The sequence below is a fragment of the Chiloscyllium plagiosum genome, unplaced genomic scaffold, assembly GCF_037043375.1.
Source record: "Chiloscyllium plagiosum isolate Xiang-an unplaced genomic scaffold, Cpla_swu_hap1 HiC_scaffold_18, whole genome shotgun sequence".
NCBI classification, from domain to species: Eukaryota; Metazoa; Chordata; class Chondrichthyes; order Orectolobiformes; family Hemiscylliidae; genus Chiloscyllium; species Chiloscyllium plagiosum.
This window is the reverse complement of record NW_028270156.1, coordinates 16,437,624-16,455,436: the sequence shown is the minus strand read 5'-3', so window position 1 is coordinate 16,455,436 and position 17,813 is coordinate 16,437,624. Positions and strand designations below refer to the sequence as shown.

Below are 17,813 nucleotides of genomic sequence, written 5' to 3'. Positions count from 1 at the left end.
TCAGAAACAAAAACAGAAATTACTGGTAAAACACAGCAAGTCTGGTAGCAAGTGTGGAGAGAAAGTAAAGTTAATGATTTTCTTTTTTTTATCCTTTGGATGTGGATGCTGGTAGGATGGTAGGTGAGGACGAGAGGGACCCTATCGCTGATGTGGGAGGGAACAGAGGACATAAGGGCTGAAGTGCAGGAGATGGACCAGACACAGTGCTGGGGATCCTGTGTTTTGAAGAAATATACCCGAAACGTTAACTCCGCTTTCTCTCCACAAATACTGCCAGATCCGCTTTGTTTTTACAGCAATTTCTGTTTTTGCATCTGACTCATAATGAGAGCCTACCAACTGAGCTAATATGACAGAAAGATTTATCAGGATCCTGCAATGACATTGTTTTAGATCAGAAAGGATACCTATCTATTTTACTCCTTCTGGCATCTTCACCTGTAAATATCACTGTTACCTTCAGTGGAGTTTGAAACTCCAAATTGTGGGTCTAAGCACTGGTTAGGTAAAAGTACTACATTTTAATGTTTCCTACAGGATAACAAAATACAAAAGTCTAGACATGGATTCTTTTATTAAAATGGGTAGATTATTTTGAATTGTGCTTAATGCTGACTGTCTATAAGAACAATCCCAGTGGTCTCACATTCTTACACTTCCCCATGAATCTGACGATATTTTCTTTCTAATGTGTTCAGCTTGACACCAGATTATTTAAATTCACAGTTTTAGTAAACATACAATATTTTATTTTAGCTCACAGAGTTTTATTGTTCATATATGCTAACATATTGTAATTTCTGAAGATGTCATGGTCATTATTTGCTCATGATATTCATAATGGAATGAAAGAATGCTGGATGACTAAATAAGTAGCTTTTAACAGAACAGTTTAACAATGAACAGAGTGGCAATAGCAGTTCTTTTTCCTGACACTGCAGCTACTGCATGCTCTTAGCAACCATTTGTAAGTTAATATTTGCAATCAGAGGCACTTTACTTACATTATAACATTCAGCCTATGTTTCACGAACACGAGTCACCACATGAAAGAAATTTCATTTTAGAAAATGGCTGTTTTAACATTTCCAAAATGAAATACGACTGTGCCAAAGTGGTGCACTCTCCCTTTTGATCCAAGCTATGTTCTAAATTGCACAACTTTAGCATTCAATTAAATCAAAGAATTGACAAAGTTCTCTTAAAATCTTATTGCGAAATGCTTACACTGAAGTGGACATTTTATTGAAAAGGAGCAATTCGATGGAATAAGAAAGCAAATATGAATATGTTGTGAAAGGTATATTACAGCCCCTCGGCAGCATCACTTGAGTCCCCAGGCTGTCAACATGACTCTCTTGTTTGCCATTTATTTCCATGCACAATGACTTATTCACAGTTGGCTAACACTGATCTGATTATATCTTGTACTTCAATTAACCCAGGGCCCATTATTATAACATGAAATACGTTCACACACTGTTATACCAATATTGAGAGATGATGGATTAAGAAAGCTAAGATATGGCTGAGTGCTTTGGTTGCTATGGAGCAACATAAACATTTTGTATGTTTACTATTTCTAACAAAAAAGAACAGGTTTACAACTTAATTAGTAGCCATCAGTGAGGATTTCCCTGCTGGTTTTACAATGTTACTGGCATATAATTTTATAACTGTTATGAACTAGTTTAATTGCAGCAAATTTACATGTTCAGCTCTTTAGCCTAAGGGTGGACCCATTTCATGAGCCAAGGTGCATCCAGGCGCCAGGATCAATAGACTGTTGTAAATGATCAAGGTTCTTGGAGCATAGACCAATTATACACATAACGTTCTTGCATTGAAGACTACTCAATCTATATCTATTTGCTTTCTCCTCAATTATGTACGTCTCTGAGCACAATTACAGAGGAAATTTCACCCATTACTTCTCTGACTTAAACCATTTGTATTTCCACAACTATTATGAATGGTGACTACGCAACATGGGCTCATAGAATCATGGATTTGTTATGGAACAGGAGGAGGCCATTCGGTCTATCACTTCTGCTCTAACTCATTGAATATTTTAAATGAGCATCAATTTCCTGCCTCTTCCCTGTAACCCTGCGGCTGTTTAAGTTTGAAATTATTCAATGCCCCCTCGTATACCTCAACTGAATCTGCCTCCAGCACACTTGCAAGCAGTGCATTCCGTAACCTAACTACTCGATGTGTGAAGATGTTTTGTTCTCACCTCACATTTGTTCTTTTACAAAACACTGTAAAACTGGAACCTCACATTTATCTAAACAGTACTCTGGAATGCACTGCCAGAGGAGGTGGAAGAAGCAAATACAACAGCAATGTTTAAGAGGCATCTGGACAGATACATGAATAGGCAGGGAATAGAGGGAAAGGGATCGTGTAGCAGTAAAAGAAAGACATCATGTGTCAGTGCAGGCTTAGTACACTGAAGGGCCTGTTACTGTGCTGTATTGTTCTTTGTTCTTATTAACACTAGGTAAGAAATATTGCTACCTCCAATGAGATAGTAGCCAGGTATAAACTCTATGATTACAAACAACAGATATTAACAGCAAAATCAGAAATTGCTGATGGAATTCGTGGGAAGAAAGCAGAATTAATGTTTCACATCCGGTGACTCTGTGATGAAGAGTTATTGGACATAGAAATTTTAACTGTGCTTTCTTCCCAAAGATGCTGCCAGACCTGCTGAGTTTTACCAGCAATTTCTGTTTTTGTTTTAGTTCTCCAGTATCCACAGTTTTTTGTTTTATTTTAAAGTCTGACAGCAGACAGGAGCAGACTGACCAGCTCCTCCCAGAGACTGTCATTTATGCATCCATGAGTGGACCTACACCAAGTGCTCATTGTTAACCCTTTCAGGTCATCTGCCACATTCACCAAACAAACTCTACAACCATGTCAACTTGCTGCATCAACAGCCTTCTTTCAATCCCATAATTCTAGAAGTCACAAAGGTCATGGAGAACGCTGCATGTCATTTACACAGAGGAGAGAAGCACTTCAGGGGCTGGATGATCACTGGCTTTCTCCATAAAGCCACCGGGGCTAGCTCCTCATGTCTCCACATGCACAGAGGAGTTACAAAGACAAAACCATAATCTAAATACAGTATAACAAGCTCATATTGGGCAGATGGGAACCTGAGCACAGGAGACTGAACTTTGACATCCCTGGGAAAATGTATGCTAACATTCAGCATGATTGAAAGCAATGCTCAATGGTCTTGTTTGACTCAGGTTCAGAACGTTAGAGTTTAATGATTCTCAAATGCAGCCAGACATATGGGTGCTATTAGTTAACTGGGCAATCTTCTTGTCTGAGGCGAGCATCATCCCTGTCATGCTATCAGTGCTGATCTCTGCTGCAGCTTCTCTACATTTAGTGAAACCGCTGCTTTTAAACTGACATTTGACTGTAAAAGGGTTTTGTCATGGTTCTTTGCTGCCTTCACAAGAACAAAAGAATTCGAAGCAGGGATGTGCGTTTGGCTCCTCAAGCCTTCTCCGCTATTCAGTTCGATTGTGGCTTCAACTCCACTCTCCTGTCTACACTCTATAACTCTTGACTTTCTCACTGACCAAAAATCTGTCTAACTCTATCTTGAATATATCAGCCTTCTGCACTCTCTGGGGACAAGAATTCTGAGAACTAATGATCCTCTAAAAACATCTTCTTCTCTCAGTTTTAAATGGAGGCTTTTTATTTTCAAACAATGCTTCTTGGTTCTCCTCTCTCTCACAAGAGAAACATCATCATGGCATTTGCCCTGTCAGATTCACTCAGGATGCTTCATCTGTTCAGCTTTGCCTCATAACTTAACCTCTCCAACCCCAGAATCTATTGAGTGAACCTTAACTGAACAACTTCCAATGCAATTATGCCTTTTCTTAAGGAAAAAGACTAAATCAGTACATGGTACTGTACAGCTTTCAGTTCCCTGTAGGTTCTGTTAAAGCTTATATGTACAGACAACAGTGAGTTGGTAGGCTGTGTAGAGTCCAAACAATTATATTTTAGATTCCATTATGCAACCTCATCAAATATATGGTTTTAAAGAACAAAATTGATGTCACAGACTTGAGCTTTTATTTGACAAACCAACTGTCCACATGCTCACCTGTAGAATTAGCCACAACTTTTGATAGATCAAATATTTGCTTCTAGGAGTCGATGAGGATTCAAATAGTTTATGCCATGTGGAAATTGTTTGATAATGCTCCTTGTCTAATCACAAATGGATGCACTGGTGGCCACCTCATCCTCTATTCATGCCCTGAACAGTACTGCTCTTCCCCTGCTGTCAGTATTTTGAACCATTTCTTGTGATATGGTTATAATTTTAAGGATGACTTCAAAGCATTGGTCAAGCATCCTCTGCCAAATATTAGGAGTCCCTGGCTTCTGTCCGACCAAATTGGAGAAGCCGTGGAGAAGGACGTTAAGAAAGACAGCCAACATTTTAAGTGAACCCAGGGACAACTGAAGGTTCAGGCCTCCATCAGAAACAAATCATCCTCGATCCTGAGGGATGGCCTAAGAGGAATGGATAGAAATATAGAATAATGTCCTTTCAGAAATATGTGCAGAATGGCACTTTCAGAAAAGGCAGCTCCAGACTTCAATGTTCAAACGCTTTGTGCTCAAGAAAAACAGATGCCATTTGTGCACTGTGATGTATTGCAAGCACAAAATATTGTAACACCTGGTATAGTCTGGATCATCTCAAAAACATAGGATGCCTTCGGATTCTTTTCATTCCATTCTTTTAGAGGTCTTTTAAAATAAGCTCACTGTTTATGACACTATAAATGTCTTTGCAACATGTGTTTTAAACAGTCTGAAGCACAGCAGTTTGGAACATACCGTGCAAAGCAGTTAATAATGAGTAAGCTGCTTGGGAATCAGACAACTGAACACATTGCTGAGAGTTCAATAACTCTGAGGGAGATAACAAGAACCACACCAGTCAGGGAACAGGCACTGAGACTGAGTCTGAAAATCATTGTCAATTAGTGTTCTTTCCAATTCACAAAACCGCATAACGCTAAATAAATGTACTTTGCCTTTCCAGTATAAAAAAGTAGCAATCAAAGCTTTGTGGCTGACAAAGTGAAGTGATGCACAGAAAATAAAACAAACTGTATTGGGTAATGCGAATCCAAAAAATTCATAAAAATCCCAGAAACTAATGTAATAGAAACATAATTTTACCTTTTGTCACCTGGAAGAAGTGATCTTGCACATAATCCCTTTATTTGGGAAGGTAATGGTGCAGTGGAATATTCTAGTAATCCAAAACCCAGATTAATCCCAGCATAGGAAATGGTGAAATTTAAATTCAATTAAACTTTAATTCAATAAAAATCTGGAATAGAAACCTAGTCTAAAGGCGACCAGGAAATAGCCATCGTCGATTGTTGTAAAAACTCACACGATGCCCTTTACGGAAGGAAATCTGCCATCTTTATCTGATCTGCCCCACACATGATGTGGAGGTGCTGGTGTTGGACTAGGGTGGACAAAGTTAAAAATCACACAACACCAGGCTATAGTCCAACTGGTTTATTTGTAAGTACAAACTTGTACTTACAAATAAACCTGTTGGACTATAACCTGGTGTTGTGTGATTTTTAACATGGCCCTACACATGACTCCAGACCCACAGCACTGTGGTTGACTCTTAAGCGTCCTCTGAAATGGCCTGGCAAGCCACTCAATTCCAGTGCAATTAAAGACAGGAAAAAAACACTGGCCCAGCCTGTGAAGCCCACATCCCATGAACAAATGTAAAAGCATATGCAGGCTGTTTCTCAGATGCATTATGCTTTTTTGTCATTTTTGTGACTGAGCATTGTTCATCATCTTTTCTGAGCATCACAGGAGGTATCCATGCACATGTAAATAACAAATTGCACAAATCACAACATATTTAATTATAGGGCAACAGTCTCAGGACAAATTAAGGTAATGTGTTTGTAGATCCATGGAGTAAATATTAAGAAAAATGAGAGAATGAACTAACAGAATACTTTTCAAAAAAGACCACTTTAACTTTATTGAAAACAAGGCGAAGGTGAGGACTGCAGATGCTGGAGATTAGAATCACATGGACTCCGGACTACACTCAGACCAAAACAATTTGGATCTGAACAGGACAACCAGTATCTACTACAAATTTATTGAAAACAACCCTATACTCCTGATCAAATAACCCTTACCAGAAGGATATAGTCAAATCAATCAACATAAGCCCACCTGAAGCTTCCCAGCTGGAATTTTTAACATTATGTATATAAATGTCTGATTGCCTGACTGATGAAGGTCTTGACAAATTAGTAACATATTTATTGCACATTGCAATAAAACAATTATTTTAAATTCCAGCACTCCCAAAAGCGACTGCCCCAGAAGTATTGCCTACCTAATTTAGAGTTAATCCCCTCGTGCTTTGCAAGGGCCATCGCAAATCCGAAGTATGTCACTCGTTGTACTTTGTGGAGGATTTGCTTCACGTATGGAACTGGTGGGTAACTATAAAAAAAGGACATTTTTGTTCATCACATCTTTCTCACTTATATTTAATAAAAGGTAACACTCATTCCTTTCAGGTAAGAAATTCATTTTAAATAAATATGTTATACACTGAATATGTTATACACTTATGAGGGCAAGTCCTAACAAGAAACCCAGTGAAAAATATGTTAAACGCTACTAAAATTTTCAGATGGAACAATTACCAAAGACAGATGCTATAGACACTACAAAATCTGTTGCTTACAAAAGAGATTGGACCCAGTGATATTAATAATTAGGCTGTCGTAGAGATCCTGTCTTTTCATTTTTGTGCTTTTTAAAAACTGTGAACTGAAATCAGAGAGAACTGTTTTAATCTAGGGATTTACAAGGATGGCTGCATGTTTTGAAAGTAAGGAATTTGGTACCTATTGTGAACACTGTTTCTGTAGCTGTGGGGTCCAGCAACATGCAGACAAACTGGCGACAAGGGACTGTTTAAGGGTGAAGGTAATTGGTTTGTGGATTTAAAAAGCATAGGGCTACTCTCCCATTAGACAGAGGTCACTGCTGGTAGTTTAACCTGAGGTCAGGTGAGGTAAGAGGTTGAGAAGGACAATCCTTCACAGTAATGTCAGCTAGTGCAGGACTGAACCCACACTGTTGGCATCAATCTACATTGAAAACCCAGCTGTCCAGCCAAGTGAGCTAAACCAAACTGTCTCCCCCAACTAGGGACCAGTTATCAATGACAAAGGTTGTCTGCCTGCTTTCAACAATATGATTGATTGCCAGTAGCATGGGTCGTGAATAAGACAGAAAATAGTCAGACCAGAACACAAACCAACAGGTACACAGCAGTCAAAAAAATCCTTTTTTCAGTTCTGTGTAGTAAACCACTTCAAACCTTAAGAAAATTAGCTTACCTTTCCTTTAGTAGATACTGCAAGTGGTGACTTTGAATTGGATAAGTCAGAGACCTTTCATGAGTGACACAGCCACCCTCTGCCCAGTGGCAGCATTCAAAAAAAGGACAGTCAAGGAGAAACCTTTGGATCAGCAAGAACCAACCCCACAGGTTTTGTGAACAATGAATCCTATACTGTTTTCCAAGGTTCCCTTTTGCCTGTGTTCTTTTTCCCTTGTTTATTTTTGCCTGTGTAAGGGGGATTTTATAAGATGTTTAGAGTTTTAATTTGTAGGATTTGCTTGATTTAGTTTAATTGTTTATCTATAGCTAGAACCTGATTACCTGTGATAACTAATGATGTTTTAAATAGTAACCTAGTGTTTTCTAACAACCTGGGGCTCAAAATTAAGGAGGTTGGTGATTTTGCATACTTCTTTCAGAAACTTCTAACTTTAGTGATGACTGTAGGAACAGTAGAGTTTGATTTCCAATGCATTACCCCAGTGAGGTGTGACACAATGGGCAAGATAGGAGTCATTTGGAAAAGGTGGTGAGCTGAACCCACCAAGCATTCATTCTGATTCCATGTCTGATGTTCCTGATGGCGAGTCTGTAAAATCACAACCAGAATACTGATGAAATGAGTTGGGCTGTCAATAGGGACCTTAAAAACTGATAATGACCATCAATTGGCAACTTGTCACTGCCCAACGAGAATCTCACCATGCCACTTGTAGAAAGGTAGAAGCTAGTAGGGTGAGGTGATGTCAATGTCAAGATATACCTCACTGAACATCTCTCCTGATTCTGCCACACAATTCGCCATAACCTACCATGTTCAGACCCCATAAGACTCTGCAGAAGTGTCTGCTGTTTAATGATCTCTGAACTAAATCCTGAAAACACTTGTGACCCAAACATGAGCACATTAGCAGGATCACATCTTGACAAAGACAGAAGGAATTCATGTCTCTTGTTTACTGAATTTTCAAATTATAGTGCAGTTGAATAAGACAAATGATTTATTGTTAGTGCTATAGTCTAATGGTTTGTAGACTGCTCAGTTTACTGTCCTTAGTTCTCATTGATTAATAATTATACATTTGTCTTGATTCCGTTCTTTGGCAGGATAGAGTAAAAACTGGATAAGACACATCTCTTTCCACGACTGACTGTGCAGTGAAGTTGCTGCTCTGCAGTAGACTGTCCTCCTAAGGTTGCCAAGTAAAGTCAGAAATTACAACCAGGTGATTGTCGTTGATGGGGTTATGAAGAATCTGGTTGCTGTAAAAATCAGAAAGATCTTTTCGATAACCTTTCAATTCTTGGTTTAATCAGGATACCAGATTGTTTAACAGTATAAAACTGAAGACAAAGTGACCTGCTGCTGGAAAAGTAAAATACTGCAGATACTAGAAATCTGAAATAAAAACAGAAGTTGCTGGAAATAGTCAGCAGGTTGGAGTGTGGTGACAGAGAAACAGATTGGTTGTCGACCTTTCATCAGAATGGAGAAATGTTGAAGAAGTAGTAGGATCTGAGCAAGGGTTGGATTAAACCAGGATGAAAGGAAGGTCAATGATAGAGTGAAAAACAAGAGAGATTAAAATGACAAAAGAGTTAGTCCATCAGAGGTGGGACAGGAAAAGAAACATGAGTGATGTGGGTTACGGTGGTTATGTGTCTGGTGAGTGTGGCGAGGCCAATCTTGATGTCAGGAACATCTCACACCAGCTTTTACACTTATCACAAGCTGGATAGTGAGATTCTCGCTAGGTAGTTACAAGTTGTCAATTGACAGTCAGTATTGCTTGTGAAATGGTTTGTTAACAGCCCAACTCACCTCATTAATTTCAGCCTCCCATCTCATAAACCTGCCAAAAAAGCTGCACGCTGGAATTCTCTTCTCAGAAATTAGTGGACCTTGTGTCACTAAATTTACTCAAGGCAGACTTTGACAGATTTTTGATAGAGAAGGAAATTAAGGATATGGAAGGGACAGACAAGAACAAAAAGTTGAGACTACAATCCGATCCATTAAATCATTGAATGGCAGAGTAAATTTGAAGGACCGAATGGCCTAATTCTGCTCATAAGAACTATTATACATGTGAAGTTGGAAAAAGTGTGGTTTGGAAATCCAATGTTAATAAATACATTTAGCACATTAGATCGTCACTCATTTAAAATGAAATATATCTTCCAATTTTTGAGTATAGAGATGGACATTCAGAATCACTCCATCTATGCATTTTAAGTTTCATTCTGCTGCCCTGACTGTGTAATTATAATAATGTTTATTTGATAAAGAATTCAATTTAACTTCAACGAACAGGCACAGAATGCAAAAAAGGCTGCCAGAGGTTAATGATTGATTCTTGTTGATTCACTTCAGCCAGCCAAAAACAAACTGATATGTTATCTCAATAGCAACCACAAAGACAACTATTTGAAATTCAATTACCCCTTTAGACAACACAATGGGTTTTTGCAGATTTGAAAATTTAAGACCTCTGAGACAAGCAAGAGACTTGAAGAAACCCCCACAGGGGATACCAGCGTAATTGATATTGCTTCATGTCATGTTAACATAGCAGCCATCTTCAGCTTGATCTGTATAAAGCTGAGAAACTCCATTTTAAATTAGAACTCCCCAGGAATAACCCTAGGAGGACAAAGTCTTTCAAGAAAAGAATTTTCAGCCAAAGCGAAAAGTTTACTTCAGAAATAAACCACGCTTCCGTCGAAAGAGTCTAAGCAACCTGGAAGTGGTGCAACGACAGAACTCATGAGGAAACCTAAACACCTTCTCTCTCAAAACCTGCTCTACTTACTGAGTCCATTCGTGCAAGCAATGCCCAACTATTCAACCATAAAAGCACTCACAGCCATTGAAGTCTGACTTAAAGGAGTAACCTCTTCATGAGCCACAGATGCCTGTTAGTATGACCTGAGTGAAATTCTGGGCTTACCTGTATCTCTGGGCCTATTGCTGAATGTTACATCCTTGCCATAACTGTTGTACTGCCAAAGGCACTGCCCGTGTGCACAGCTGCTGGCAACTCTCATGGGGGTGAGATTTATCCTGAAGAAGGATAGACATCCTACCTCATACTTACTGAAGGGCCATTGCCTGAATAATTTAAATAGGGCTAAATGAAGAACTGAGCCTTGACATTCACATTGGGTGAATGTGTAAAATCCAGTCCGCAGTCACAAGGGATCCTATGAAAAAAAGCTGTGATTCACTAGGTTGAGTAGAAAAAGATACGAAGTTCTGTCAGACAGCATGCTTTAAATAAAAAGTCATTTTTAGAGAGGATATACAGGCTGCTGCTGTGTGACCCTATTTTTGTTTGAAAAGTCTGGATACATAGACTAAATATTTCCTTTAGGATCACTGTATTTTAAACCTCCTGATTATTTGGTCAGTATAAGAGGCAACCAATAGTTTATTAACCTTTACTCTGCTGAATAAACAGGAACTTCATATGTTTAGAAGAAGAATTGGCATCCTTTAAGATTCAACATGTCACTCTGTGCAACTGAAATGATTCAATAACCTGCTTAAATTTCTGAGTTCATGCCAGAATCAATCTGGCACGGACTGAACTTTGGCACAAACTTTGTAACGTAAATCCTGCCAACGTGCAGCAGATTTAATTTTACCATGAAATCTATGGTTCTTGTGGTGGGGTTTGTGCTGGTATCAATTTGAAGGCAGCATAATGTCCTGCTGAGAAACTGCATCAATAATAACTCTTTTGTCTCGTTCTGATGGGATTTGCTTGTGACTGGTTTTAACAAAACATTAATTTCAGGGAATTTTGTTCCAAGATTTTACAATTTAATGAAAGATAAAGTACAAATCAATTAACGTAACAGCCCATATCGTGTAATCTGTACAGCTTTGCGGAGGGGGTTACAATGATAAAGCAGCAAGCTATCTTTGCTTCCTTTTGTCACTGAACATTTTCAGATGGCAGGCATGTTAGAGTGAGCAAGCAAAAAGCTGCAAATACACCATGGTGAAAAAGGCAGGTGGCTGAGGAAGACAGTCAAAATATCCCAGTGATGATGCACTGTTCTTTTGAAGACAGTAGAGACCAATGTTAAAGACATCTGTGTGTGGAAGGTGAAACATTGTAAACATGCGGATTGTAAACATGCGGAAGGTGAGTATTGTAAGAGTACTACTGTGTGTCAGGCAACAGAGAAAACAGACACAAGGTGTGCTTAAAAATTGCAGGCAAAGCCTCAGAAAAGCTGACACCCCGAGAATACATACTTAAAAGATGCAGTTATTTTGAAAGAATAGTATTGTTCTGAGTTACCACACTAAAGCTACAGGTAGGTTTAAACATCCTGGAGGATTATGGCATAAATTGTGGAGAGCTCCCCATAAATTTCGTGAAAATATTGCTGGTGGCTGTGCATCTATAACATGATGCTTTAAGCCATCTTGTGGCACAGTGATAGTATCCTTACCTCTGGCCCAGAGGATCTGAACAGCTGAATTAAAAATGATTTATAAGATGGCACTTCAGCTACTAAACATGATTGTTAAACTGTTTGAGCAGAGTCCCAGTGACATTAATTCCCCTCTCAATGTGAAAAATACGTTGCATCAGCAAAAGCCAAATCAATTTCTGCAAAACAATCTGCTCATCAGGGTCATACAGTCATACAGCACAGAAACAGACCCTTCGGGCCAACCAGTCCATGCTGACCATAATCCCAAATGAAACTAGTCCCACCTGTCTGCTCCTGGTCAATGATATTAGGCCAGATCTTACCAACAGAGAACATGTACAGAAGCTATCTACAGCACATGATAAAGATCAATTCAAAGGTAACAAAAGCAGAAATTGCTGGAAAAACTCAGCAGGTCTGGCAGCATCTGTAGAGAGAAAGCAGAATTAGTGTTTCAGGTCAAGTGACCCTTCTTCAGTTCTGAGTTTGTCCAGCAATTTCAGTTTTTGTTTCTGATTTCCAGCATTGGAGTTTTTAAAATTATAATTCATACTTGTCTTGATTCTACACTCTCCAGACATTCTGAATCTTGTGATCAAAGTCTCTCTTCTTCTAGTCCTTTTACGTAAAGACTCACCATATATATCGTAGGAAGATCCCCTGCACGTAATTCAATCTGTCAAAAATGTTTAGCAAGTCTGTTCTGCAATCCATCAATCTAGCAAATTGCCCTCATCACCAAAGGCGTGGTGACAAGAAGATGGGAGTCTTACCTCAGTCCAGGTACCCTTTCCTCATAAGGAGGTTGGGCAGTGCCACTGGGTAGGGCACACTCACAACAAGCCTGGTTGCTCCAGACACAAACACCCCTCAGACCAAAACTCCAAGACAAACAAACTCCACTGTAGCATAGACTCCCTCCAGGCCAGTTGTTTATCCTGGGACTGCAAGAAACATAATAAAGGAAAGGAGGAAGATCTTCTGAGGGCACATAGGTGGTATGGGTGAAACCTCATTGTAAATGCAATTACGTATTTGGGCGGCACGGTGGCACAGTGGTTAGCACTGCTGCCTCACAGCACTAGAGACCCGCCTCAGGCGACTGACTGTGTGGAGTTTGCAAGTTCTCCCCGTGTCTGCGTGGGTTTCCTCCCACAGTCCAAAGATGTGCAGGTCAGGTGAATTGGCCATGCTAAATTGCCCGTAGTGTTAGGTAAGGGGTAAATGTAGGGGTATGGGTGGGTTGCGCTTCGGCGGGTCGGTGTGGACTTGTTGGGCCGAAGGGCCTGTTTCCACATTGTAATGTAATCTAATCTAAATATATGTTCACTTTTCATCATCAGATGTGTGAGCGAATGTCAGTCAAGCTGCAAGTATAAGATCAAAGGCGTAGAGTCTAGCCCTCTGTCATGTTACACAGTGTTTTAAATTGCATGCGTGCAGTATGCAGCTCCTCCACCATGTGCAGGCTATGGGACCTTGGAACGTAATTGATACTTTGACAATTAGAGTGAATCTGTCTAGAATTAGAATTAGAATTTATTGTCATGTGCACTGAGTGCAGTGTAAAGTGTACAAAGTCACCATTCTCACGTGCCATATTGGTTACAGAAACATCATTTTAAAAATGCAGAAATAAAAGAAAGCCAAAAGGTAAGAGGTACACCCAGATTGTAAAGTTGAAGTCTTATCCCCATATCCTTGCTGCTGCTACCTCCAATCTCCAGCGTCATTGCCACTTCAGACTGTCAGGAGGCTGCTGCATTCACCATTCCACACATGGCCCGCTCTTGCTGTTGTGTCAATGCTGCCAATTAATCCTCTGCAAAAGGCCCCAAAAAAAGAACAAGAGCAGAAGTAAAAAGAAAAAAAAAGTAAAGAAAGAAAGCGGACGGGAGCCCCGGGCTCAGGAGCCCACACACAGCCCGACATCGAGCTGCCTCAGTCGTGATGTAAGCAAAATGAAATAACATTGAAATGTCGGGAATGCAATACATTGATTGTGCATCACAGTCACTAGTGGGATTGCCTCCTGATGCTGCGAGATGTGGTCAAGAGTGCTTGGGGTCAGGATTTGTGGTTCACTCGTACATTATTGCCTAAGGTTCACATACAACATTTTGTGATCATAGGTGTTTTTCACCTGCACTGCATCCATGTCTGTTTCACGCTACGGAAGAAGTGAAGACCCCTCCCTCACAGAACGAGACAATTCCATCTGGGCGTAGTGGCAGCCATTTTCATCTCCATTACACATTTATTATTTGAATTTCAAGGGAAGAAAATCACATCCATGCTTCACACAGTGACCCACCATAACTACACATTCTGTTCTTGATAGGCCTCCCAGTCAACGCATCAGCCTTGATCTTCATTGCACTTCTACTCAATCAGTTTGATTAACTGTTCACATTCCCTCTATACTCTCCCACCCGAGCCCCAGCCTACTGAATCCTCATGGCAGAAGTTAGGACTGCAGATGCTGGAAATCAGCGTCTAGATTAGCGTAGTGCTGGAAAAGCACAGCAGGTCAGGCAGCATCCGAGGAGCAGGAAAATCGACGTTTCGGGCAAAAGCTCTTTCTGATGAAGGGCTTTTGCCCAAAACATCGATTTTCCTGCTCCTTGGATGCTGCTTGACCTGCTGTGCATTTCCAGCAATATCGATCTAGATATTGAATCCTCATGCCAGACATAATAATGCACTGCCCCCTTACTGAAGACATCGTGGTGCTAACTGTCCATAACATCCCCACCCCCTAGCATTACCCTTTCCTTTCCATACTCCCATGTCCCTCGCTCTGACCTGCTGAGTTTCCCCCCTTCACAATTTGCATCCCACTGAGCTGCTTCCAAACCGCACAATGAGTTGCCCTGCTTTCCTCCTGCAGCTGTAGCCCCTGATTAAACAGCACATTGACTTTGGGTAACTGGACTCTCAGAACTGATTGTGGCCAACCATCTTCACTGACTTGAACAGACAGCCTTCATTGATCACAGAATTGTTTTGATGCAGAAGGAGTCCATTCAGCCCATCATGTCTACATTGGCTCTTCAGATGAACAACGTTATCTAATCTTCTACTTTTACTCCATACTTCTGCACACTACTTCTACCCAGATAATCATTCAGTGGATAACCAGGCAATGCATTCCATATCCTGCCTACGTGCTGTGTGAAAACATTTATTTCTTACATCAGCCTTGTTCTTTTGTACAGCACTTTCAATCGACACCCTCTCATTCTTGTACCTTTTGCATTGGGAACTGCTTCTCCCTATATACTCCATGCCACCCATTCATGATTTTAAACACATCTATCAAATATCCCTTCAGCTTTCTTCTCTCTAAGGAGAACAGTCCCAACTTCTTCAATTTATCATCATTATTGAAGATTCTCATTTCTGGAACCATTCTTGTAAATTGCTTCTGCACTCTCTCTCTTCTATGCAGTTACATCTTATACCTTATAATGTGGCAGCCACAACTGTATATAACATTCCAGCTGAAGTTTAATAAGTCAAATTCACAATTTCAACTTCACTTCCCTGCTCTTGTACTCTGTGCCCCATTAATAAATCTGAGAACACTGTAGGCTTTACTTACTGCTCTCCCTACCTGTCTTAGCATCTGCAATGATCAGTGCATATATACGTTGAAACTTTATTGCTGGAACAGCACAGCAGGTCAGGCAGTATCCAGGGAACAGGAGATTCGACGTTTCGGGCACAGGCCCTTCTTCAGGAAATGTGGCATTTCCTGAAGAAGGGCCTGTGCCCGAAACGTCGAATCTCCTGTTCCCTGGATGCTGCCTGACCTGCTGTGCTGTTCCAGCAATAAAGTTTCAACTTTGATCTCCAGCATCTGCAGACCTCACTTTCTCCTCAGTGCATATATACACCCAGGTTCCTCTGCTCCTGCACACCCTTTAGATTTGTTCCTCCCAATCAACCCTAGCCCTGACCCTCTTTTAGGCTGTCTTTCAAAATTCATAAAGTGCATCATGTCTCACTTCACTCAATTGAACTATATCTGCCATCTATCTGTACCTTCCACACCATCCTCCTCACATTCTTCCAAGTTTTGTGTCACCTGCAAATTTTGAAATTATCTCCTGCACATCAAGATCCATATATATCTTTGATATATATCAGGAAAAGCAAAGATCTCAGTACTGAAACAAAACAGAAATTGCTGGAGAAATTCAGAAGGTCTGGCAGCATCAGTAGATAGAAAGCAGAGTTAGTGACCCTTCTTCAGAACTTCTGCTCTGAATTTTCTCCAGCGATTTATATTTTTGTTTCAGACGTCCAACACTCAGTTCTTTGTTCTATTTTCGTGCCCCAATACTGACCCTAGGAAACTCTACTACAAACCTTTCTCCAGATGAAAAAATACCCATTGATCATTGCTTTCTGTTTCCTTTCAATCAGCCAATTTTGTATCCACATTGCTCCTGTCCCTTTTATACCATGGCCTATACTTCCCTCAGAATTTTCTTGTATGGAATTATATCAAATGCTTTCTGGAAATCCATGAATATATTATACATGAACATCAAATCTTTCTGTTACGTCTTCCAAAACTCCAGCAAGTTAGTTAAACTTGATTCCGCTTTAGAAACCCATGCTGACTCTTCATAATCAACCCACCTTTTTCCACGTGCCTACTAATTCTATCTTAAATAACTATTTCTAGAAGCTTCTCCACCACTGAGGTTAAACTGATTAGTCTGCATTTACAAGTGTTGTTGAACAAGGCTGTGATATTTGCAATTCTTCAGTCTTCAGGCACTTCCAAGTCCAGAGAAGACTGAAAGGTTATGGCCAGTCTCCTTCCTATGGTCCCCCTCATTTCCTTCAAGATCCTTGGTTGCATTTCATTCAGTCTTTGTGTCACGCCAGCTTTAAGTACCAACAGTACATCAATACAAGACTTCTTCCTAATTAATTTATAACTCTCCTAGTGATAGAGTTCCCCTCTGTCACCATGGCTTGGGAACAGCTTCTTCCACTTCTGTTAAGGCAGATGCAATGTATTCATTTAACACCCCTGATTAATCTATTTGCAAATCTTCAACTGACTTATTCTCTGACTACAATGGATGCCCAGTGTTGACCATAGTCCGCTTTCCAAACTGTATTAGTATGAGTCCCTTGACTCTAACTACCTGAAGCCCTGGACAGATATCGGAGGCAGCTATTAACTTACTTCAGTTGCCTGACTGAAGGGTGTCTCCTTTGACTTGACTGAGGACTATTCCCTTAGACTTTGCCAGGTTGTACTTTAGTTAAGGCACATGCAGTCTGCTTGCTGCATAACTGCTGGCAACAGCATTCCAATGAAAGACACTGGCTTGCTCCAGACCGCAGTACGGAAATGCAGGATTGTCTTGCAAATGGATCTGAGATCCACCATGAGGGAGCATTGGGGATGGTACACATCAGATCCCAACATTTGTGGATGGCTGCTGCCCATATTTTGCACCTTGAGACATAGGCTAATGGGTCCAAGACCGAAGGCCAGAGGTGGCAAGCCGGACTCATCGGAAAATTGCTATAACCTTCATGTCGTGAATTGTTTTGATCTGGCGAATAGGAAGCTGCATATAAATTGGGCGAGATGAACTGTAATGAGATGTTAATACATATTAAAGTATGCAAATAAGTTTTTCACGACTCATCAGAGAGAATCTTGCCTTGCCGTTCAGCATTTGGTTTGAAAATGGGACAATTTGCTCTTCAAATTGAGAAACTTTTTACTGCCAAACTCATACAATTCTCCCAACTTCCTGACCAATGCCATGCCATTCAGAGGCTGGGAAAATTCTGACTCTAATACATTTGTAACATTAATAAGCAGATATCCCAGTCAATGCACAAG

General features: G+C 40.3%; 1 protein-coding gene across 4 annotated transcripts in view; it reads right to left on the bottom strand.

Moving 5' to 3' along the window:
- Positions 1-17,813, bottom strand: part of cstpp1 (centriolar satellite-associated tubulin polyglutamylase complex regulator 1) — a 368,165-nt gene that overhangs the window by 30,313 nt on the left and 320,039 nt on the right. For all 4 annotated transcript variants that reach the window (XM_043705470.2, XM_087996319.1, XM_043705472.2 and 1 more), the window contains one exon: positions 6,458-6,567. In XM_043705470.2, the coding sequence (XP_043561405.2) occupies positions 6,458-6,567 (110 nt within the window). The remainder of the gene's footprint in view (positions 1-6,457; positions 6,568-17,813) is intronic.